Source organism: Gallinula chloropus (genome assembly GCF_964237585.1).
Source record: "Gallinula chloropus genome assembly, chromosome: 10".
Taxonomy (NCBI): Eukaryota; Metazoa; Chordata; class Aves; order Gruiformes; family Rallidae; genus Gallinula; species Gallinula chloropus.
In genome coordinates, this window is record NC_140095.1 from 6,801,361 (window position 1) to 6,824,236 (window position 22,876).

Genomic DNA, 22,876 nt, shown 5'->3' on the forward strand with positions numbered 1-22,876 from the left:
GAGCTTTATTTTTATTGCAGAAGAGTAGCTAAAGGAGCTAGCCATAATGAAGTACAATAGTTGCCAGCATGCTAGTAATATAGAGAACATAGAAATAGAAAAAAAAAAGGAAGAATGAACAGATCTAATTGTTGGTAGCAACTGAAGGAATCTAGGGTAAGGGATCACAGACATTTTGATAAGTAACTTCTGGATTAAACATTTCAGACTTCTGGAGAAGTCTGAGACCACTTCAAAATGAAAAGATTGTTCTTAATGGGGAATGTTATGGTGTCTGGAGTAAAGTGCTGAAAAAAGGGGAAGGGAACAAAATGGGAGTAACTTACAAATTAAAATAGATTAAAGTTCTGTAGAGTATTCCTGTCAAACAGACTGACGTTTTTTCAAAAAGAAGTCCCATTCTGTCTTATGTTCAAGTTATTGTTCAAAACTTACTGAGGGTATTTTGAAGAGCATTCTTCCTGTCTTTTCTAGTCTGGCATTAGATTTAAACAATCACCACAGACTATTGTGTTACGCAACCTTTGTTATGTACTGTGGTTTTTAATGTATTGTGAAAGGGAAGAATTTATAAATGTCATGACAATAAGATGTTTATCTTCAAAACAGTGAAAACTATCTGGTGAGATGGGGGAGTAAAGGCTTTCCAAAGGAAATTGATATGCTCAACAATCTTAAAGTAGTGTTCACGGTAAGTGTCTTCTGCTTTTCTTCATATTTGCAAACGGCATTGTCTCCTCTCTGTGGTAACTATCAGAACTCCCAAAGATTGAGCAAGATGAAGGAAGCAGAAGTAATCTTAGAAACAGAGTAAGATGACCAGTCATCAAGTACTTGAAGGCAACAACAGTTTCTGTAGCAACAATGCTTCAGTGTCCTTTCTTCACATAGAATTTGCTGCCTTATAAATTTACAAATGACTTGATATTTTTTTTTATCTGCTATTCCTCTTCATTGCTGTTATTTTCTGTTTTACCCTGTATTTTCTTCAGGGTTTAAACTGTAAGGTTTTTGAACCTTTCTGTGGACTTGTTTTTTGTGGTGGGTTCTTTATTGTTTTTTCCCACTGATTACCAAGGCTGGATTTATTACTGGGGGTCCTGTTCAAATTTCATAACTTGACTCTTCCACAAATAATATTGATGTTCTTTTTTTGTGTATATTTTAGGATCTTGGAAATAAAGACCTTAGCAGAGACAAAATTTATTTGGTTTGTCAAATAGTCCGAGTTGGAACGATGGAGCTCAAAGAAAGTAACTCCAAGAAATACACACAAGGATTAAGGCGGCCTTTTGGAGTGGCTGGTAAGTGATGCTTCCTGTGCTTTAGCCGCAGCAGGACCCGAGGGATACTAACTGACCCTGGACTATAGAATCTCTACCAAATCATGTCACAATACAAAATAACTGTATCTACTATCTTCCATATTTAGTTTGAGTCTATAAAGACTGCACCTACATTAGCATTTTAGTTTAGGTCAGAAATGCGCTTTTGAATTTAATTTCCTAATGATTCATACTTACTGCTATGCAGTACAAACCAAAGCACAGTACCAGAGTATAATAATAAAGGTGTCTGCAGGTGAAATAAACCCAACAGTTATGTCCTCAGAGCACTAACAAAACACTCATACCTGTATTCACAGGATTAGACCAAAAACTGGGCTGAAGTAATTTTCCCTTTATGCAACACCATGTTTGTAGTGGGCGTCACACTTCATGTTTGGAGGTTGGACCGATGATCTCTCGAGGTCCCTTCCAACCCCTACAATTCTGTGATTCTGTGATTCTACTACAAATCTGCACCTATTGGGCTACACTGCTTGTTAGTGGGGGGAAAAAAATAAATCTAGATTTACCTTTAGGTACAAGAAAAGTAATGTATGTTTTTTAAAAGATAAGAGAAAATACCTTGCAATGCTATTATGGTTTGACGATTCTTCTTTTACTCTTCTAGTTATGGATATTACAGATATCATAAAAGGAAAAGCAGAATGTGATGAAGAAAAGCAGCACTTCATTCCATTTCAAGCGTGAGATAGCCATTGATATCTTTTTCTTACATGCACAAAAGCGTTTCTCTATCTCTTTGGCTGTAACAAGCTGTGAAATGTTTCAAGAGAAAACATTTTTTCCTTTTAATAATTTGATAATTTTTGTAATAGTGTTGATTTCAATATCCCTCTAGCAGGCACATAAAGTTTGACAGCATTTAAAATGAATTTTCATTTCTATGAACGTGCTCCTTCAGACAGACTATGTCCTCTTGAACAAAACCCAAGCTAATTAGGTATACTTCCCCAACAATAAGTTTTACAAGTATGGATAACTAACAATTAATGTGCCCAATTCTATTCTGAGTTTGAGTAAAACTGAGTAAATCTGAGTAAAAATTGGGTTTCAGTTAGAAATTACAGAATGTATAATAATAAGATCAAGTAGAGCAAAGATGTCTAAGGCTGTTTTGTCATCAGTGTTCTGAATGGTGTTTGATTTATCTGGCACTTAATACCAAGTAGACATTGTTTCTTCTCCTGCAGGGTACTGGCAGAGAATGACTTTTTACATGGACTCCTAAACAAAGTCACTGTATCAAAAGGAGACAGTGGTGGACAAGGTAAAGGAGACATTTTTGAAATTTTATTTTTAAGTAAAATAACAAGGTCCTTTTGTAGAACTCGATATTGTTCACATTTTAGACAAAGGCTTTCATGGTAGAGCTGTAGCACCACCATGGATGTTCATCACTTGTGAAGCTGAAAGTGAAGAATCACAAGTTCCTTGCCGAATCTTGGAGGCAATTTAAATTAGTAGTGAGAGTTTTTGATTACAGAGCTTTTACTTCCAACTAAAGGAAGTGGGAGAAGCAAATTCTTACCTGTGTTTTGGTGGGCAATCATTTGAATAGATTATTTTTTTTTCTCCTTACCATAAATGTAATTATTTTTTAATTTTTTTTTTCCTCTTAATAGGTCTCTGGGTAACTGTGAAAATGCTTGTTGGAGATGTGATTCAAACTAGGAAGGACTATCCACATCTTGTAGACAGAACCACAGTTGTTGCTAGAAAGCTAGGATTTCCTGAAATAATCATGCCAGGTAGGAGGTCCTTCGTTCTGTAATGGGAATGCTTTTTTTTTACTCCTTATGTTAATGGGCATCAACTGCAGCCTTATTGACTTGTGTAATGGGTAACTCAGGCTCTTGAGAAATAATTCTTCATAGGAAGTTTTTTTTTTTCCAATATTAGAGGCTTATACAAAATAAAGAAATCCTTGGAAAGTATATTTGAGTACTTAAACAGGAGGAACAAAAAATAAAATCAAGATAGTGAGGGATAATCCCACGCATAGCTTTTATTGCCCTCTGAATAGATTATGATGGATGTTAAATAAACATTATTTTTATTGTAACTTATAAGTTTCCTTTAGCAATAATAAAAACAAGGTTATCAATAACTGGATTTCGGGGGGGGGTGTGTGTTTGTTCTATACCAATTATTGTCACTGACTATCTGCAGTGCTTATTTTTACACACCCCTACCCCCCACCCCCCCTTAAATTAAAATTTAGTTATTTATTTTATAAGATATCATTAATTTGTTCACAGGACAAAATTAAAATATGATGCTCCCCTGAGAGAGCTGTGTATTTGGGGGGAAAAAAAAAAATCAGTAATGGCATCATCCATGACTTCACCGGCAGGTGTCAGTGCAGGACGAGAATTGCTTCCAGTCACTTTGAGGACTCCCAGTTAGTTCCTTTCACATCACGTATTAATAGCTTCTTAGCTAAGCCTAACAGATGAAAATTTAAGTTCAAGTAGAAAATAAGACGGTTTTATCTACTTCACTGCAGAAAAAGAGGCATTATCTTGAAGTGGAGTTGACCCTATGCTCTTGCAGCATTTTCACTGATTTTTTAAAAAAAAATTTTTGTTTCAACCTTTCCATTCCTTTTTTAGGAGATATAAGAAATGACATTTACATTACATTGCTGTATGGAGATTTTGATAAGTACAATAAAACAAGTCAGAGAAATGTGGAAGTGATAATGTGTGTTTGTGACGAAGAAGGAAAAGTGATGCCAGTAAGTTTTCTTTTTCCTCTATGATTGACATAAAATATGAGTTACATTACAAAAGTAAGCCTTAAACTTAAAACATTTTATAAAATACCAAAATCTTGCAGTTCCCTTATTTGTGTCATCATGTGACATGTTTTCACTGATAAGCTTTATGATGTTTAAAGTAACATACCTATTAAAGTCCTATAAATGTCTCCTGTAAAACTGTAATGCAAAATAACACTGAATGACCTATTTTAGCTGTGCCAAAGAACAACTGCTGTTTCTGACAGTTACTGCATTCTTACTCTAGGGTTTTTCTTGTGGAAATTCCCAGAGGAATGTAATTTCTACATTAAAAAGTTAGAAATACCCTTTCTGCTACCTAACAAACCCCTGATTTGTGCCAGGAATTTTGTCATTGTCCTTTGAATCAAGTACGTTGTAAATAACTCAAGTGGGGACTGCAGAGTAGTGTGGATGCTGTACATATGCAACATAAATATTTACACTGTCTTTTTGCTTGTCTATTTGTGGTTTGAGGAATTTTTGTGGTTTTACTTAGGGGCTTTAACAGGGGGGTTTTGCCTTTTCTTTTCCTTGTTCACTATGTAAGTACGAAGACCATGAGGTCAAAATCACAATGATGCTTCTTGAGATAAAATAAGGATGGAGTTACTGATTGTGGTTCATGACTTACTGAGATATGTTTACAAACTACAATTAAATGCTAGACCAAAAATGTAACTTTCAAGCTTGAAAGAAGAAAAACCTAAACTCATGTAATGCTTAGGGTGCACCCAACGAATTGTAACCCTGAATATGAAACATCACCCATACCTCTGAAAGCATCTAGCCATGACTTGCACATACAGAAGTTAACTCTGTTGTAAAAACAGCTTTGGCAACCTCTATTTTGTCTGTTCAGATAATATACTTAAATTATATATCAAACTATTATTTGAAGGAATTAACCTATTGCAACACAGTACATCTTGTATTCTAATAATTATTTATGTTCAGTTCTGGAGATGTATCCTTTCTCCAAATACTAGGAGATAGTAGACTTGTCCCTTTACCTCTGACCTGCCATATGTTCAAATCACGCCTGCTTTCTGTGGGTAATACCTCAGACATGTTTAATCAACAGTTCTGAGGAGTTAATTGAAATGGTGTTGAATGCAAGTAAAAACAGAAGTAGCTGGTTTTCCCTTTTAGTCTCCAAAAATAGTATCAGTAAACTTTCAAACCTATTAATTTATATTAATTCCATGTTTATAGTTATTATGAATCAAAACAGGTTTGTGTTCACTAAACAGGAAACTCATTAGCTCTGTTTAGGTATCAAAATAGTTTCAGTTGATGAGCTAGCTCAAGATTTACTGTTCCAAGTAAAAGGCTTTTTTGATGTTGGTGCATAAATCTTGGAAAAAAATTCGGCTGATGAGACGTACCTATTGGTAGTTAAATCATTTTGCTCAGGCTTTACAAGTCATCTTCAGGTATCAGCATCACACTCTCCTCATTATAAGGCATCTGGCAGACTTGTGAGATGCACTGGATTTTCAGCACCTTTGCAGTAGTTACTGTAGCCTGTATAGGGTTAGTTTAATCTGTGCTTTCAGGAAAGCATTTAGTATGTTCACTCCTTTCATGCATTTCAGTGTCATGTGTGATATTTGGAAAGGTGTCAGTGATCTTGCATCATCAACTATCAGCATTAGCAGTTGTACTCTGTGTGTACTTTCCTGAACCCCTTTCAGCTGGTAAAGATGGATGTAGGACAAGTCTCTTCACAGATTCACTAGAACTGAATTCCTAGGTCACAACCAATTTCGATCAAAACTTTAAGTTCAGTCTGTACCGACTGTGATAGCCATTAGAGTGTCAGAAATTAGAAATGTTGAAAAAATGCAGGAAGGCTTTTTTTTTTTTTTTATTTCAGTTATTCTACAATGTTTAGTTTGGAAGTCACTTCTGGTATGCAGCCAAACAGGTCTAGGTTTCTGCTGGAACAGAGTATTTTCAAGTAATTGGAGAAATGCATGGACTAATGAAGCTAGCCTATTTTTACTTCGTGTGTTTCTTCTGGCAGTTGAGATGATGTCTTGGTCACTCTAAGTTCCTCGGTTTGAGAACTGAAATTAAGTCTCTGTGTGTTTATCACCCAGCTCTCTTGGAGCCCAGACAGTAACCTGTGTAAAATGTAATCTACGTGCAGATCTAGCATAGTTATGGAAAATGTTTATTTTCATTCTGTCCCGAGGCTTGTAAAGTGCAGTATCTTCATGCTAACACTTCCTCTTCGTTAGAGCTTTCATTATTATTTATTTTTGAGTCACGCCATATCCAAATTCAAACTTGTTTGTTCTTGACTGGCCTTTGCAAGGCACAGCCTGGCCTGTAGCTTCCATGGAGCAGCTCCAGCCCTCAAGAGCCTCCAGGCAGTGGGACCCGTCGAGCGGGGAAAGATTTGCCTCAGCTCCCCAGCCCGGGCCAGGGCCCCGGCGCCTTAGAGGCAGCAGCCGTGCCTTCTGCCGTGGCAGGGTCATGAGGACGCGGAGAGCCGCGTCCTTACCCGGCCGGCTCCGTCCCAGCCCAGCGCCCGGGTTCCTCAGCGGGGCTGAGGGCGGGAAACGAAGCCCGGAGTGCCGCGAGCGCCGCCTCGCGGGGTAAAGCGGGAGCGGGCTCGCGCCGCGCACCCGGCGGTCGGTGGGTGTCTGGCGGGTCTCTGCGGGGCGCTGAGGCAAAGGCGCTGCCCGCAGCCGGCGCGGGATCCCGGGGTGGGTGTGTGTCTACGTGCCGGTCCGTGCCTCGATTCTCCCTTTGGTCTAAGTCATGAAACACTTAGTGAAATCAATGAGCCACTAAGCGCTGTTTTGTCCCTTTGTTTGTTTTCCCTTCTTCTCTAAGAACGCTGTTTGCTTGGGAGCCGGGGACAAACCCGTCAGTGAATATAGATCAGTTCTTTACTATCAGGTCAAGCAGCCACGGTGGATGGAAACTTTAAAGGTATGATGCAGATGCTTTACACTTGGTTTTTGTTTGGGGTTTTTGTGGTTTTGGGGTTTTTTTTCCCCCTCTCAGTACCTTGCACAGAGAAGTTGCACGGCATCAGCTTTTTCTAAGAAAACCCACCTTGGTTCTGAATGCAGCTAGAAGGACGTGGAGCCCCAGTCATACGCCGGTTATTAGGGATATGTGATTAGTGAGCCTTAAAATTTGGCCTAGAAAATGATGTTAAACATCAAATGATATTTATGCAAACAAATGAGATCATCTTAGATAACCTCATGTGTCCTTACATGGCTTACCAAAAATGTTGTGTTGAAAGGCTGGGGATAAGGACATTCAATTGCAATAATATTATCAAAAAACCCAACAAAGCCAAACAAAAAACTGCTACCACCCTTAGAATCACAATTTAAAGAGAAAAAAACCTGTTTCCGATGTTTTTATAGTCACTCTCATAATTACTTATTCTGGCTTTAATGGATTGGAGAATACCCAGAAGCTTCCAGAAGTAGTAGCTCTTGCAAAACATGGCTCAGGCTTACTAGCAAGCATATATTTTGTTGGTTTGGGTTTTTTTTTGGTTGGTTGGTTTGGGTTTTTTGTGCTGTGTGTTTGTTTTTGAAGATGGTACCACCCTGCATGACAAACCACACACAAGTATTGCACTACGGTCTGTTGCAGAGGCTGGACAGGATGGGGGGGAATGGAGGTATAGTTTGAAACAGAAGCTTATTTATTGCTCTGAAAACAATGACCTATTCTGTTTTTTGCTTAATATAGTGGTTTCTTTCAAAATTTCTTATGTAATTCAGACTTCTATATAGAATTGTGAAGAGTAGGTCCTTTTGAAAAGTGTAGTTAATGTGAAAGAGTGTTATATAGTAAGAGTTGTAAAGGGAAGTTGTGAATGAACACAAAGAAGTACAAGTCTTCAAAATTTTAGAACTATAACCTTGATAATATAAAAATGTGTGGTTTTTCTTATGCAGATGGACTTTTTTCTTTCACATTTGGTATAACAAAATATAACATTAGTTCCTGATATTTACTTCAAGGCTTTGAAAGTGAATTTAATCACAAGAATATACTTATTTTGCTAGAATTTTTGTACACTTTTCACCTTTATCAAATCAGTCTTCAAGTTATGTATGTGAAGCGAAGTTTCATAGTGCAGAGGTGTTGCATAATCCTATATGGTTAAAAGGGGAAGCAATAAGGCTGCTTTATATAGGTTTTCTAGAGTAAAAGCACAGGTGTGCATTATCTCACTGGGTTCAACGTCTCATTTCTTTGGTGGTGCTAGACTTTGAGCATTTTAACAGATAATTAATTGCTTATCAGCTACCACTTGTGCTACTGTGGTCAGGCTCAATATCCTAATAATAGGCGTTATGCAGCCAGCAAAAGTGCTGCTTGTTTATTCTGAAATTTCATTACACATGAATCCACCTTCCACCACTGCCCCCCTCCCCACCCCATTCCGCCCCTGCCAATAACTCTGTCGATGATTTTCTGACTTCACAAAAGGTAGCAGTCCCTATTGAAGACATGCAAAGGATACACCTGCGCTTCATGTTCAGACACAGGTCATCTCAAGAGTGTAAGTAGGGAATTTTTACTTTAGTAAGTTCTAATTCATTGGTGGATAGTCAACTGAAAATAATTTGCTTTGCAGCTAAAGATAAAGGAGAAAAGAATTTTGCAATGGCCTACATAAGACTAATGAAGGAGGATGGAACAACTCTTCAAGATGGCGTCCATGATTTGTTAGTTCTAAAGGTATTGGACCACCTTTTTCCTTTCTCCCATGACACTGTTCTTCATACTGTTCTCTTTGACTGCATTTTTTTTTTCTTAATGCTAGATCAATTTTGTTATTTTATCCATGATAAATTATTATAGTTTTCACTTGAGGGAAAAAAAAGGTGTAATTTGTTCTGTAGTTGGTAAATGTTCCTCTAAAGTTTAGAGAGACATTCTATTATAACCTTGAGACCGTAACTGTTCCTACTATGTGTACTGGAGCTTGTGCTTTTGGCATCCTGTGGTATAGAGAGAGCTGTGCTGAAACTTAGTACCTGGATGGGAACCATTATTCTTGCTGAAGCAGCGGGGGCAGAAGTGTTGCTTTGATTCGTTTAGAATCTTTGTCACGTGAATAATAAGGGAATATCATTTTAGGGAATTGGTTGTTCAGAATTAGTCTCTGTAGTTAGTTATTCCGACACGAAAGAGAAAGTTTTAGGAATTTGATTCCATGTGAAGAACAGTTTTGGTTACCCCTGTTTGGATATAAGGGAGCATTTATTTCTGGCCTTGTGAACTGAAGCGGGGAACTAATGTTTCAAGATTGGGGTGGGTTTATTTTTTGCTGTGGTGATGTGTGGGTGGTTTTCTGGGGTGGTGTGTGGGGTTTTTTGAGGTTGTTTTTGTTCTTGTTTTCCCCTTGGACAATTCTGTGTAATAGGAACTAAAAACCAGAAATCACTTCCAATGCAGAGAAGTTTTATTTAAGGTATTTCCTACTGTGCTTTTAAGTAACTAGTTGGCCATCACATCAATGGCAGGAGAGTGCCAAAGTGCACCCAAATCAAGTTGTTTAGGTAGTCCAACAAAAATTTATGGCAGTGTATCTTCTTTTCATTGATACCAATGTTAATAAACAGACTGGAAGGAAAATAAAGATCACATTGTGTGACTGCAGGGTCGTTACTGTTGGTTACAAAATTCCTTCTAATTAATTCCTGCATCAACCTGGTAATATTTCCTTAAGTGACAGCACAGATGAGAAATGCTTAAGTGAGTTGACCTAGTTTGTTTGGAAGAAAAAGAGAGATTTTCTGACATATGTTTTTCTATTCTAGTATTAAACACAGTAATTGTAAGCTGTAAGTGTTTTACAGTCATATATCTGGCCTCTGAAAATAAGTAATTTGAAAATCACAAAGTGTGGGTTTGCACTGCCTTCAGACATTGAATCTTTTCAAGAGGATTTTGGATGAAGTTTTCAAGTCTTTTCCTCATTGTCTAACTTGTCCTGAAAAGAAGTAGTGAGGTTCTTCTCTGGTTCCAGAAAGTCTGAAAAGTATTTGTTTGGCAAGCTTGATATAATTGTAAGAGTTACTAATGCTGTCTGTTTCACTGCAGAAGAATTTTGCCTTTTGTCTAAGTCTCTTTGTAGCCTGTTTTAAACCTTCTTGTTTTAAACCTTCTTGTTTGATGGGAAGTAGAGGCTCTTACACCTACAGCATAGAATCACATACAACCCAAAATTTTAGAGAACGATTGTAGTTTTTGTAACTCCATGTTTATGCACAATTGTAGACTAAGGATCTGCTACTGAATCACATCTGCCTGTCTTTGTACCCTTAAGTGAGAGAGCTCAAACTCATTGGGCAACTTCTCTTGTAGTTGTGTTAAAGGAAGAATAATATTTCTGAAACAGTGAGAAATATGATTTTTATTGTCTTTGTCTAAAAACTATATTCCTATACTGGGTATGAAACAAAAGTTGAGATGCAAAAAATCTGAGGGTTGCATTATGCAGCTTTGTGAAATAGGGAAGGAAAAAAATACCTGTTTTTGTACTGTTCATTTTGTTGAAGAGCGTAAATTCTGTCATATCTGTGTCACTTAATTACTGCAGCGTATTGGCTAATTTAAGCACTGATCTTACCATGTCCTGATCTGTCCTGAATTTTTTTGTTAAAAGTCCAGATATTAAATTGTTACAGACACACCAAGATAGTGCAGTTGTTCTTCCCCTGCTCAGTCCTATTTTCTGTTCTGAAATTGTGTGCAGACATTGTAACAGTGCTGTCTGTATCCTGTGTACAGCCTTCAAGGTGATGCTGGATAGTTTATTATGTTCTGTCGCTACTGACATTTTAATGAGAAATCTGCTCTTGCATTTACTCTGCCAGTGATGTCACCCTTCATAATTCCTGACTGCACCTTAAAGCATGTATCTTTATGACTTCAGTGTTGTATTTTTCCTGCATGTTCATTGCAGCCTTTCTCACTGACTAGCATCACTCTTGCAATGAGAGAGTAGTATGCTTGGGACTTGGGTATTCTTTATTCTTCAGTGCATGCATTTAAGTCCCTAGAAACATAACTTTTATTTTGTACAAAAGTAGATATAACTCTCATTTTGAATCCAGCAGTGTGAAAGGCATCAAATGGTGTGTTGTTTTTCAGGGGGACAGTAAAAAAATGGAGGATGCTAGTGCTTATTTGACATTACCTTCTACACGTCAACACCTGGAAAATAAAGGAGCAACCATAGTCAGGAACTCAAGTATCATAGGGGGACTTTCAGTAAGCTCACGAGATGCATTTTATATTTCAACTCTTGTTTGTTCTACAAAGCTAACTCAGAATGGTATGTATCTTCTAAACATGTGGAAGTTTCAGAAAGAGGACGGTTGCACAAATGATAACTTGCATTTTGAATTTTTATCTGTCCATTTATTTTCTTCTAGTGGGTTTACTAGGTCTCTTGAAGTGGCGTATGAAGCCAGAACTGCTGCAGGAGAACCTGGAAAAACTGAAGATTGTGGATGGAGAGGAAGTTGTGAAGGTATATCTTTCTACAGTTATTCTAATAATAGGTATTCTGTATGTCCCTTCTTGCCGTGGCAGAAGTGCTACACGGTTTCAAAAAGAAAAAGAAACTGGAGGGTCAGTCAGAGTAAATGTAGGAACTTGAAGAGGGGTGTCAGTTACACTTTCTTCTATGGATGTCATTCAGTGTAATGCCTCTGTTTAGGGATAGTTTGCAAAAGACACGAGCAAAGCTCTTGATTAGAAGGAGCAAGGGAGCAAACACCTCCACAGGAATCTTCATTCTGTTAGCCTTTTTTTTTTTTTTTTCTTACTACTTGTTGCTCCCAAACATCTGTGGCAGGTTTGGAAGGCAGTAATGATAAAATATTTTCCACACAATCTGTTCAACTGTTTGCTTTTGCCTACCTGAGACATCATAAATAATTCCTCTGTTTTCTTTGCAGATCTTAATATTGTTTTACATCTTGATATTAAAAGAACCTTCAACAAACTAACATGTTCCCAATGAAGTGCTTCATTAGTTTAATGAATATAATATGAACAAAAACTTAATAAATTCAGCATTTGGGTTAGGAGTTAGTGTCATTTATGTTCCTCTTCAAATATAAACATTAGATGCCCCCCTGAAGAAAAGAAGAAGTTATAATTTATTTATTTTTTTAATGAAAAATTTGGTTCCCAAGTCACTGGGGTGCTTTCTTTTGATTTCAAGTGGGCTTTGAATCAGACCACAGAAGCATGAAGTGTCTTTTTAATCGTTATGATTATGTGAAAATAGCAACTACTAATCTGTAAGGAGCTAGGAATGCAGTGTTAGATAGTTATGTCATTTATATAATACTGTTAGGTCTTCCATAAGCTTTGAGCTAAATATGTTTTGCTGATTGCTCATGTGTCTGGGGATGCAGGCTCCTAGAATTAAAGAAACTAGAGCCTACATCCTCATAAATGAATTTAAGTGAATTTTCAGGGAAGGTCTTTACAATTCTGATTCGAGAAAGCAAGTCTGCAATATGAAAAATGACTTGTGAGATTTTAAAGTTGTATTTGTTTCTAAATTGTCATTTCACGCTGTTGTATAGTTTCTCCAAGATACACTGGATGCCCTGTTTAACATCATGATGGAACATTCCCACAGTGATGAGTATGACATCCTTGTCTTTGATGCACTGGTAAGATTCAGCAACAAAGGATTTTATTTGTCAAAGTAAAGAACCCTATAATTTTGAGTGAGCTATCAAGTTTTCTATTTCAGGCATTTAGTCTCAAAATCTACTGTTCTGTAGAGAATCCATCTGTTCTGATGGAATATTGCTAGTTGACTAAAAAGGAAATTTCTTTAAGAACTTCTGGTAGTGGATTATAAAAAACAAATTCAGAAGACTAGTATTTAAATTCAAAATGTGACTGTATGAAAAATGCTAATTACATCCATGTCTGTTTAGATATATATCATAGGACTCATTGCAGACCGTAAGTTTCAACACTTTAACACTGTTTTGGAAGCATACATCCAGCAGCATTTTAGTGCAACATTGGCATACAAGTAAGTTTGTTGGGGTGGTTTGGGTTTTGGTTTTTTGGTTGGTGCTTTTTTTGGGGGGCTGGGTTGTGTGTTTTGGGGGTTTCTTGGTTTGTTGGGGGTTTTTTCCTCTCTCTCTAAACCTCCAAACCTCCATGAAAGATAGTAAATCCTGTTGGGAGTTTTCTGTTGTGATGAATGATGACTGTTTTCATGCAGCTGTTTTGCTTATCCAGAAACAAACCTGACTGTGTGAGATGCATATGATTATAAGTAGAGTTAATGGACAAACAGAAGTTGATTTGGGCTTAAATGGTTCTTTAGCGTTCACTTTCTCTGGTCTGGGTTTTGCTGCATTTGTGCACTTCACCTGTATCCTGTGAAACTGGTGAAGAGTTACCTTGCTATAAAACCTCTCCCTTTATATTCCCAGCTTTAGCCTGAAATGCTTTGAGTGAGGACTTGAAGATGTCCCTAAGCCATTTGTGTAGGCTTCCACATGCTCTTTTACAACAAACTAACGCACAGGGGTAAAAATTGTGTCAGGTCTTCATATGCAGTTCACAGTCTGAAGTTGCACCAAGAAGATTTCAGTGCAGTGAACTGCTATCTTGGTATTTGTTACGTGGTCTGCTGTGAATAGGAGTCAGTATTTGTTACATGGTCATACCAGTGGGTAGGTGGAGAGACTTTTGGTAGGATTTTTTAATTTATTTGTATTTTTGGAATTGTGGAAGAGAATAAAAACTGTGGAGATGTGCTATGCAGTAAACTTAACACTGGGTTCCTACTTCATTTAAAAAAGGTTTTTGTAGATTATGGTAGGATAAAATGAATTATGAAGAAAGATAACATCTTCCGTTAGTGCTGATCTTGGGAAAGTGCTATACCAGGATAGATGTATTTTTTCCATCTACCTGAAGTCTTGTTCTGGCAGCTTAATGGGGTGGCAGATTGGAAGAGAACTTTAATTTGGGGTATGAAAAATAGATGAAAGACCTTAGCTGAAGGTTTGGAGTAGTTGAGGATATTTTACAGTGTCCTGTACTGAATTTGCATCAGTCCCAACTCAACAGAAGTCACACAGTGCATTAGCACCTGAGTTTGCTAAAATAGAAAGGCAATAGTGCACAGTCAATCCTTTTTCACATTCTAGGAAAGTTGAAGTTCACATTATTGAGCCCAAAAAGTTGAAGTGTTCTTTAATCCTTTACTCATTATGTAATAAACACATGTAATTTAATGTTTTATATTATTGTGCAAGGGGAGAATTTTGGGTAAAGAACCTCTCTGGACACCCTTATTTGCTTAAAATATTTCTAAAACTTACTTTACTGGGAGTTTCTGATGAATTAATCAAAGTGGAAGAGGCAAAATAATTATTTCCCAAATCACAAGGGTTTTTTTGAATCATTGGTTGCTTGCACATCATAGAAGTTGTCCTCTGTTTCAAAACTTGTTTATGAAATAAATAATACTATGTGGTCTGACTCATAAGTAGGAAGGATTCTGTGTCCCAGACATGCCTGTGACTCTGTTGTGATAAAGTATTTTGGTCAAACAGTTAGGTTGCTATTCAGTTCCTACTTAGTCATTCGTTTGTGTCCAGCTTTGCTGAGTTCTGAGAGGACATAACGTTGACAGCTGAGGGACCAGGAGTGGGGAGCTTGTGTGCCCTTGCATGCAAGTCGGAAACATCGATTTTTTTCCAATTCAGTACAACTGTGAATTCAAAGAAGCTGTAAAAAGGAGTTAAAGGAAACATGCAAAGGAGTTAAAGGAAACATGCAATGGATGTAATGCCCAGAAGTCTGAGAGCCTGATATTTTGGTCCTGAAATGTGAGTTAGGCTGGCACCCTGGGGCTGAGGTTATGCCTGTTAAATAGTGATTTGTATACACACATGAATGTTTGTGTGTGTGTGTATGTATGTATGTCCTGTTCAGTAGTGAGCATTTATTGAAATTATTAGTTGCATATAGGTGTTCTGAACTACACTACATTAGGTTGTGTTGTTTTGTTTGTTTGCAGTAGGACATAGTAGGTTTCCCTTTTTGTAGTGATGTAAGGGAAAAGTCTAACCACTTTTATTTTAATTGTTGTTATGGCTACATTAAGATAAATTTTACATCATTAGTAGTAGTTTAATTGTTTAAGATGAAACTGTAATTTAAGGGACTTGGTTTTAGGTAGACTTTTGCACTTCATTAGTACGTTGTGTGTTTAGGAAAATATTGCCCTTGAATGCAAGACACTATTGTGTACTAAGATATTGTACTATTTTCATATAGTTAATTTAGACCATGTAGTGGTGCTTAATCACTGCTTAATATAGGTAGGCAGGAGTAATACTTTGTGTTACCTTGTGTATGTATATTATAAACCTCTCTAAAAGTCCTTGCAGGATTTTATAAACTTATGCTGCTCTTTTGAGATTTCAGATAGCTTTCTTGTACAGTTAAGAATTTGTTCCTTGTTTGTTTTGGGTTTTTTTTTTTATATATATTGATAGAATCTGTGCTACATAAGTGCAAAATTGTTATGCTCAGTAGGACCTTTTCTCCATCAGAAGAGGGGTGGCCAGCAGGGACAGGGAGAGGATTGTCCCTTTCTCCTCTGCCCTTGTGAGGCCCCATCGGACTCCTGTGTCCAGAGCTGGGGCCCCAGTACAAGAAAGACGTGGAACTGTTGGAGAGGGTTCACAGGAGCCACGAACATGATTAGAGGGCTGGAGCACCTCCTGTACAAAGAGAGGCTGAGGGAGCTGGGCTGGTTCAGCCTGGAGAAGAGAAGGCTGTGGGGGAACCTCATTGCAGCCTTCCAGTCCCTGAAGGGAGCAGAGAAACAGGAGGGGAATCAACTTTTTAAAAGGGGGAATGGATTGAAGCCAAAGGAGGGAAGGGTTGGATTAGATTTGAGTTGGAAGTTTCTTAGAGAGAGTGGTGAGGGTCTGGAACAGGCTGCCTACCCAGAGAGGTGCTGGATGGCCCATCCCTGGAGGTGTTCAAGGCCTGGTTGGATGGTGCCCTGGGCAGCCTTGTGTAGATCCAGGGCTGGAGGTTGGTGGCCCTGCCTGTGGCAGGGGGCTTGGAACTGCATGATACTTGGGGTCTCTTCCAACCCAGACCATTCTGGGATTCCATGAAAAATAAATGTAGTACATTTTGTTGGGTGTGCTTGACTAAGCAGAAATGTTTATTTGGAGCAGCCAAACCAGTTAGAGAAGCTAATTAAAAAAATATATTTTTAACTTCAGGAAATTGATGACTGTTCTGAAGACTTACTTGGATACCTCCAGCCGAGGGGAGCAATGTGAACCTATCCTCAGAACTCTGAAAGCACTGGAATATGTTTTCAAGTTCATTGTGAGATCAAGGACATTATTTTCACAGTAAGTACACAGGATATTACCATTTAACTAGAAGTCCAATATCAGAAGTAAAAGTAGACCCAACAAACAGAACAAAATTGATTCACAAACAGAACTTTATTTATCATTTTTGTAAATAATATATAAAAGCTTGTGACTGGCCTACAGTACAGAATATTGCTGACATAGTTTTTGGAGAGGGAATCTTCTTGTGCACAGTGTGAATTCCAGAGACATATTTAGTGATACCCAATTTAAAAGGGTGATTATTCTTTGCATCAGGTGATGGATGAACATTGTGAAAGATGGCTTGAAGTTGGGTGCTTGTCCTTGAGGTCAGGGTGTTCAGCAACTCAGACTGTGCATAGAAAAATGTAATTTTCTGTAAACACTGTCCATCTCAATTTAAATTTTCAGATCCTTAGTTAAGGAGTTCATAGGAGAGGCTTGATGGACTAGATGTGTATAGCTCAGCCAAACAGATGAGGTGTAATTTTTACAAGCAGCATTTAGGCTGAGGGAAAAAGGAGATGGGGAGAATGAAGGAGATGGAAGCTGGAAGAAGAACTATGCTCCAGTGACTGTCTCCTGTTTCCTTCCCTAGCCCTTAAGTACTCTCACCACATTCTCTGTTTCCTCCCTTTTTTTGCTTCACCTTTTCCATTTATCTTTAGCTGGTTTACTACAATTGTTCTGTAGTTCCTCTACTACGTGGCTGAAGATACAGTGGCAGAAGATAGGTGGTAGCAAATTCAGGACTATAGGCAGATCAGGTGGCTGGCTGTTGTTTGTGGTCAGAACACAGTCAATAGAACAAGAAAGTATTCCCTTGTTTCTGTCTTTTGCTCAGTAGGACCTCTAATGCAGGGGTTTTTCCTCTGTTATCCTACCACCAATTAAAAAAAAAATCCATATAGGTTTTTAGTTTTGCAAAATTAAATGAATTATGGCATTTTGGTTGAAATAGGAGTAGATTGAGAAGCTATTTGCTGATGATAGACAGTCCTTTAGCAATATTCTTGTCTCTAGGATATTACTGTTTATGAATAGATACAGGTGAAATGTTGGATAAGGAAGGAGATGGTGCTCACGAAAATAGAATATAGCTAGTAGTTTAAAAACTTGGTTAATATTGTTTTAATAGGTATCATGGCATAACAGGACATTTGGAGAAGGCATCATTGGGTAGGGGATTGTGGAAAACTGCATGTATGGATGAAGGTCAGAAGGCAGGGGTTTGTTGCATGGGGAACTTTAGTCTCCATTTTAATCCTTAGTATTGGGTGACAGCAAAAAGTGTGCATTGGACAGACTGTGGTAAACAAGATGTATTGCAGTGTTTCTTATTCAAGTGATTAGCTTATACATACCTACTCCTTTTACTTTTCACTGTAAATGCCTTAACTAGAGGTCTGAAACTCTAAATTCAGTTGGACAATTATAATTATAGTTATTAATAGCTCTTGCAAATGGTAACATCTGGCAAGAATAACCAAAAAATGGACAGGGTATCTGATACTCTTTGTCCATCCATAGCTGTTCTGATCTCTTTGCAGTCAATTTCCCATTGTCACACTGCTCATGACAAAGAAGAAAAACTTGATTCATGTATTTTCTTCCCATGACAAAAGTTAGGATTTACGATTAAAGCACTTCACTTCAGAGGGCTGAGATGAGCCTTCTAGGAGACAAATATTTTGAATTAATAGAACTGAGACAGATCTTTAGATCATTCTCTCATTAATTTGATGGGCTGCGTAAGAAACGAAGACGCCTTGTTGAAAGGTAAGAGACATGACAAAGTGAAAATTGTGTAGGAAAAGAATGAATAATGACTTCTAATGTTAGACAAAAAACGAGAGACTTTTTAAATCTTGTTTTCAGGCAGATACATTGAAGATAACCAAGTTTTTTTATTTGCATTCCTTCCGTCCTATTGTAGCTATAGAGATGTAATGAAAGCAAACTTTTTTACTCCAGTCAGCTTAACTAATGTTATGTCTTGCAGCTGTTTGTTCAGTGACTATGTTTTGTAGAAAGGTCACATATTAGCCAAAGGTTTACGTAGCACAGACTCTGAAAACATGTACTTATAACTTCCCCCCTCCTAAATAATGTTCTGGATCTTTGAGAACCTTTTCAATAGCTGGTTCAAATCTCCCTGACAAGAATTTACCATGGGCCTGCATAGTGTACACCTCAGTGTTTTCCTTTCCTCAGAGCTTCTTGCCAGTCACTGTATGAATAGCAGTTTTGATTATTTTATTTTCCTAGCTGTAAACAAAAGTTCTTAATTGCTTTTAGTTCTCTTACAGATTTAAGTTTAAAATTGAAAAGCCCATGGCACTGCAATAAATGCCCTTAAAAAGAGGGATTTTTGTGATGTAGAAGGCTGTACTTTGGTGGTGCAGCATTTAGTTTACAGTATCCTACACATATTTCAGGCTTGTCTTGTCACCTTGGCTTTTTTTTTGGCTTGTTTTTCATTGACTTTTGTCAGTTCTGTCTGTTAAGTAATTTAACGTATCATTAGGGATTTTTACTGTTTATATAAGCAGTATTTAGTATTCACTGACAGTATCAATGAAGAGAATGAAGCAATAATGGGGTGAGTTTAATACAAACACACTCTTTAACTTTCAAGCATCAAGTAGAGGCTTTTTTTCAAAATCAGACTGGTTAGTGGGAACAGTAAAAATAGCAATTTGGAAAAAGTGTCGGTAAGTCCCTTGGAAAGTAAAATGACTTTTATAAGCTCAAGTATGGGAAGTGTCATTCTTCAGTGGCTTTAAAGAAACTGCTTATGTTGTGTGTAAGTTGAAGAATTTCCGCGTAATGCAGTGAATAGCAGGTATAACCCATTGGTGAAATATCTCTGTACATAACGTTGGACTAAGTTATAAAATAGATTTTTAAGGTAATATTAAACTTGGTACATTTAGGATTATGAAACTTTCTGATTCTGAAAGGATAACCCACTGTATCTCTTCTCTCAACAGATTATATGAAGGCAAAGAACAAATAGAATTTGAAGAATCTATGAGGAGACTCTTTGAATCTATCAACAATCTGATGAAAAGCCAACATAAAACTGCTATTTTGTTGCAGGTTGGTGTGTGTTTGAAAACAAGTTGGTTTTGCTTTTATAGATGGTTCAGGTTTGTGGGTTTTTTTGGTTTTGTTATTTTTAAATTAAGGAAAAGAAGCTCTTAGGAAATTTATCCTTTGTCTCTTGTAATTCCGCTTTATCAGAAGATTAAGTTGTCTAACAAAATTTGAAGCCTAGGTTTAAACAGTCATAAGATAGATTTATATAATTTTGTGAATCTAATGAGTGGAAGAAGGAAAACACAAATGCTGGAATCTCTCAAGGAATGTAATGAAGTGAAGCATTCAGCAGAATACTTAAGCCTTGAGTTTCTTAAAATATACTTAATGGTAGTTACTAATATTACACCTGTTTACCAAAAATATATATTTTCAAATGCTCTTAAGAACCTTGAAAACATGCCTGAATATCCCTTAGAAGGACTAAACAAAAGTTGTCTAAGTTCAGTGAGTATGTAAACATGTTTTAAAGTTAGATCAGCCATTTAATGATTATGATTTGTTTAATATCATCTCACATATGAATATTCTTGTTTTATAAGTGCTGTCAGTTGTGAAAACTGGATTATATTTACTCATAACCATGAAGCAGTAGTGGGCTTAAAGTATCTAAGTCTGTACCAGTTGCTGTAAATTTTCTTTTTACCTGAAACATTTCATGGCATACCTGGGATATTGGTTTACATCACAACTTTGCTGTTGTCCCCACTACTGGTAACTTGGATGTGTTTCTGAAAGAAACCCACTAAGGAGTTACTTTCTGAACAGTAAAAAAAAAAAACCTGACTGAATAAATGTTATAAAATTCCAGTAGAAGAGACATGGAATGAGAAGTGTCTCACTGCAGCTAGTTCCTGCTGCTGGTAATAAGTTTACCGGGAGGAAAAAAATAAAGTTAAAAAATAACACTCCATCATAAACTCTATAGGCATGTCAGTCACAGCAACTTTTACAATGGACAATATTTACTTCTGTGCCTATTCGGAGGAGAAATCTATTATGATGTTTGAGAGTCTTGCTTAGGTAGGTGGATGTGTCTTGTTTACAGTGGGCCAGAAAAATGGGCATAGTATCTGCACTGGGTGAGATGGGTCAGAAAGGGGTAGCAATAAATTTGTAAGTCTGTCTCTCTGCCTACAACCAACACAGAATTCCAGAGAAGAAGGTTCACAGAGTCTTTTGGTAAAATAAACAAATAATCTGAATATCACACCACCCTTAAACCAGTCACATTTGAACTTGTTATGAATTGCAGTGGAACATAGAGTGGTAGGATTGATTGAATGTGTTGAAATGGATTAGGCTCCGAAGATGTTAGAGAAGAGTTTTAGGAGGCCTGAAGAGAGTTAAAATAATTTGGCTTCTCAAACTATTGACACTTGAAAAAAACTTAGTTGGAGAACTTATTTATTTCTTAACTATTATTTCACCCTTGGTTGTCCAAATACCTATGAGTTTTAGCTTTGAAAGATTTAGAGAATTGTTTTGAAATATGAAATGTCTGTTGGTCTGTGCTAACGATTTTTTTTTTAACATGGAACTCTATATTTTAGTCATTATCAATTTCCCAGTCATTTTTACCGATAATCATCATACTTATACTTGTGCTGAATATTAATTCAGTCAAGAAAGGATTGTTTGTAAAATTACGTGCAGTCTGAAGCAGCCTAGTCAGTGCCAGAAGCACTTTATTGTTTCAATTTATCTTTATCTTCTGAGTGATATCTTATTTCCTAATCTGTTACATGCTGTGTAGCTTCACAAAAAGTTAAAAATCTAGTTTTTCAATCCCTTATTCTCAGTTGGCTGACGTGGATAGATGCTGTGACTTATATTACTGCCTGAGCTTTGAGAAGGGTAGATATATGGTTCTGTTTTGCAGTACTGTTCACAACAGCTTTGAAAAGGTGAAGACTGAAATGTTAATTTATTGATGGTAAACTGGAAATTTACACTTAAATCCGAATTAGTTCTTCCCCCCTCCCCTTTTTTTCTCCCCTTAATTTCTGGAATTGGTGAAGTTAGCTCTTGTTAAAAGCTACAGACAGAATCTTTCTCAACTGTAGCATTACATCAAGTCATTTTTCTGCAATTAGGATTATAATTTCTTTATCCTAACTTTACTGGTGTAATGTATTTCCTGATGTTTGAAAGCAACTGTACGAACTGGAGTGACCTGTTTTCAGGTCCTGGGATGTTAATTTGGAGAGATTGCTCCTTGTAGACAAGTTTGTTAACGTTCTAAATTCACTAGTATAAGTATGGCAGGGATTCCTCACTTTAAGACACTTTTCACCATTTGTTCTTGTAATTACTTAAAACAATCAGGTTAGCACTTATAGTGACCTATTGGGGATGGCACTGATCTTCCTAGATAGTAGACTTAAGCCTTATTTCAATTTATTTTGGCAGGGATGATGTTACAGCTCTTTTTCATCTATAGGTTGCTTATTGTAGCCATTGCCAATGAATTTTTGTGGCTTTTAGAGATAGTTTATTCCTTAAGTCTTTACTTTGAAGGATAGACTGGTTTAAATCTGGAAACACAGAAATCAACTTACAGAACCTGCAAAATCTTTGGTCAATATACTTTGGTGTTTACGGATGAGAGGGAATAAGGTGGTGTTAGTGCCTTCTTTTGTTCTGTCTTGGGGGGGAAAAACCCATCATATTCTGCAGATTTATTCTGTGTCTCTGTAAATCAACCTATATTTCTAGGTGGAAAAAAATCTGATTCATTACTTAAATTTCAGAATGTGTTTTTATAATGTCAAACTGTTGGTGTCTGCTTTGTAGTCTGTGTGTGTGTGCACCCTTTCATTGACATTAACTTTAATTTGTGAATCAAGCCCTATTTTCTTTGCCTAAGCCTGTTCTGTCCCCCAATTTGACCTATAGGTGTTCTTTTCTGTTGCAAATGGCACATTCTTAAGGACATGAAAACACAGGAATAAACAAGTTGTTTGTGGCATTGAAGAGTATGAGAATTATGAAAAATTAAGATGCAGCTTATCTCATTCTTTCATGTACGTTTGACCCATTCATAGCACTGCAGTAGATTCTAAGAGTTGAAAGCTGTCCAGACATGCATAGGTTACTTGTAGAAGATGATGCCTAGAAAGGTACTGACAGTGGATTGCTGTGATTCTGTGGGCAATAGGGGATGGTATAGTAACTTGTTAAAGTTGCCATGATAGCAAATAAAATTAGAATAATAAACAGAGCACTGA

The 22,876-nt window shown here is 37.1% G+C and overlaps 1 protein-coding gene across 1 annotated transcript in view; it reads left to right on the plus strand.

Annotated features, from left to right (window-relative positions):
* DOCK2 (dedicator of cytokinesis 2) overlaps positions 1 to 22,876 on the plus strand; it is a gene marked incomplete at both ends in the record, with an annotated part of 175,642 nt that overhangs the window by 19,221 nt on the left and 133,545 nt on the right. Inside the window, 15 exons of the mRNA XM_084268540.1 lie at positions 610 to 691; positions 1,169 to 1,304; positions 1,957 to 2,032; positions 2,540 to 2,616; positions 2,972 to 3,097; positions 3,962 to 4,086; positions 6,976 to 7,074; positions 8,605 to 8,677; positions 8,753 to 8,856; positions 11,278 to 11,461; positions 11,562 to 11,659; positions 12,729 to 12,818; positions 13,092 to 13,192; positions 16,425 to 16,559; positions 19,538 to 19,646. Of these exons, the coding sequence (XP_084124666.1) occupies positions 610 to 691; positions 1,169 to 1,304; positions 1,957 to 2,032; positions 2,540 to 2,616; positions 2,972 to 3,097; positions 3,962 to 4,086; positions 6,976 to 7,074; positions 8,605 to 8,677; positions 8,753 to 8,856; positions 11,278 to 11,461; positions 11,562 to 11,659; positions 12,729 to 12,818; positions 13,092 to 13,192; positions 16,425 to 16,559; positions 19,538 to 19,646 (1,615 nt within the window). The remainder of the gene's footprint in view (positions 1 to 609; positions 692 to 1,168; positions 1,305 to 1,956; positions 2,033 to 2,539; positions 2,617 to 2,971; positions 3,098 to 3,961; positions 4,087 to 6,975; positions 7,075 to 8,604; positions 8,678 to 8,752; positions 8,857 to 11,277; positions 11,462 to 11,561; positions 11,660 to 12,728; positions 12,819 to 13,091; positions 13,193 to 16,424; positions 16,560 to 19,537; positions 19,647 to 22,876) is intronic.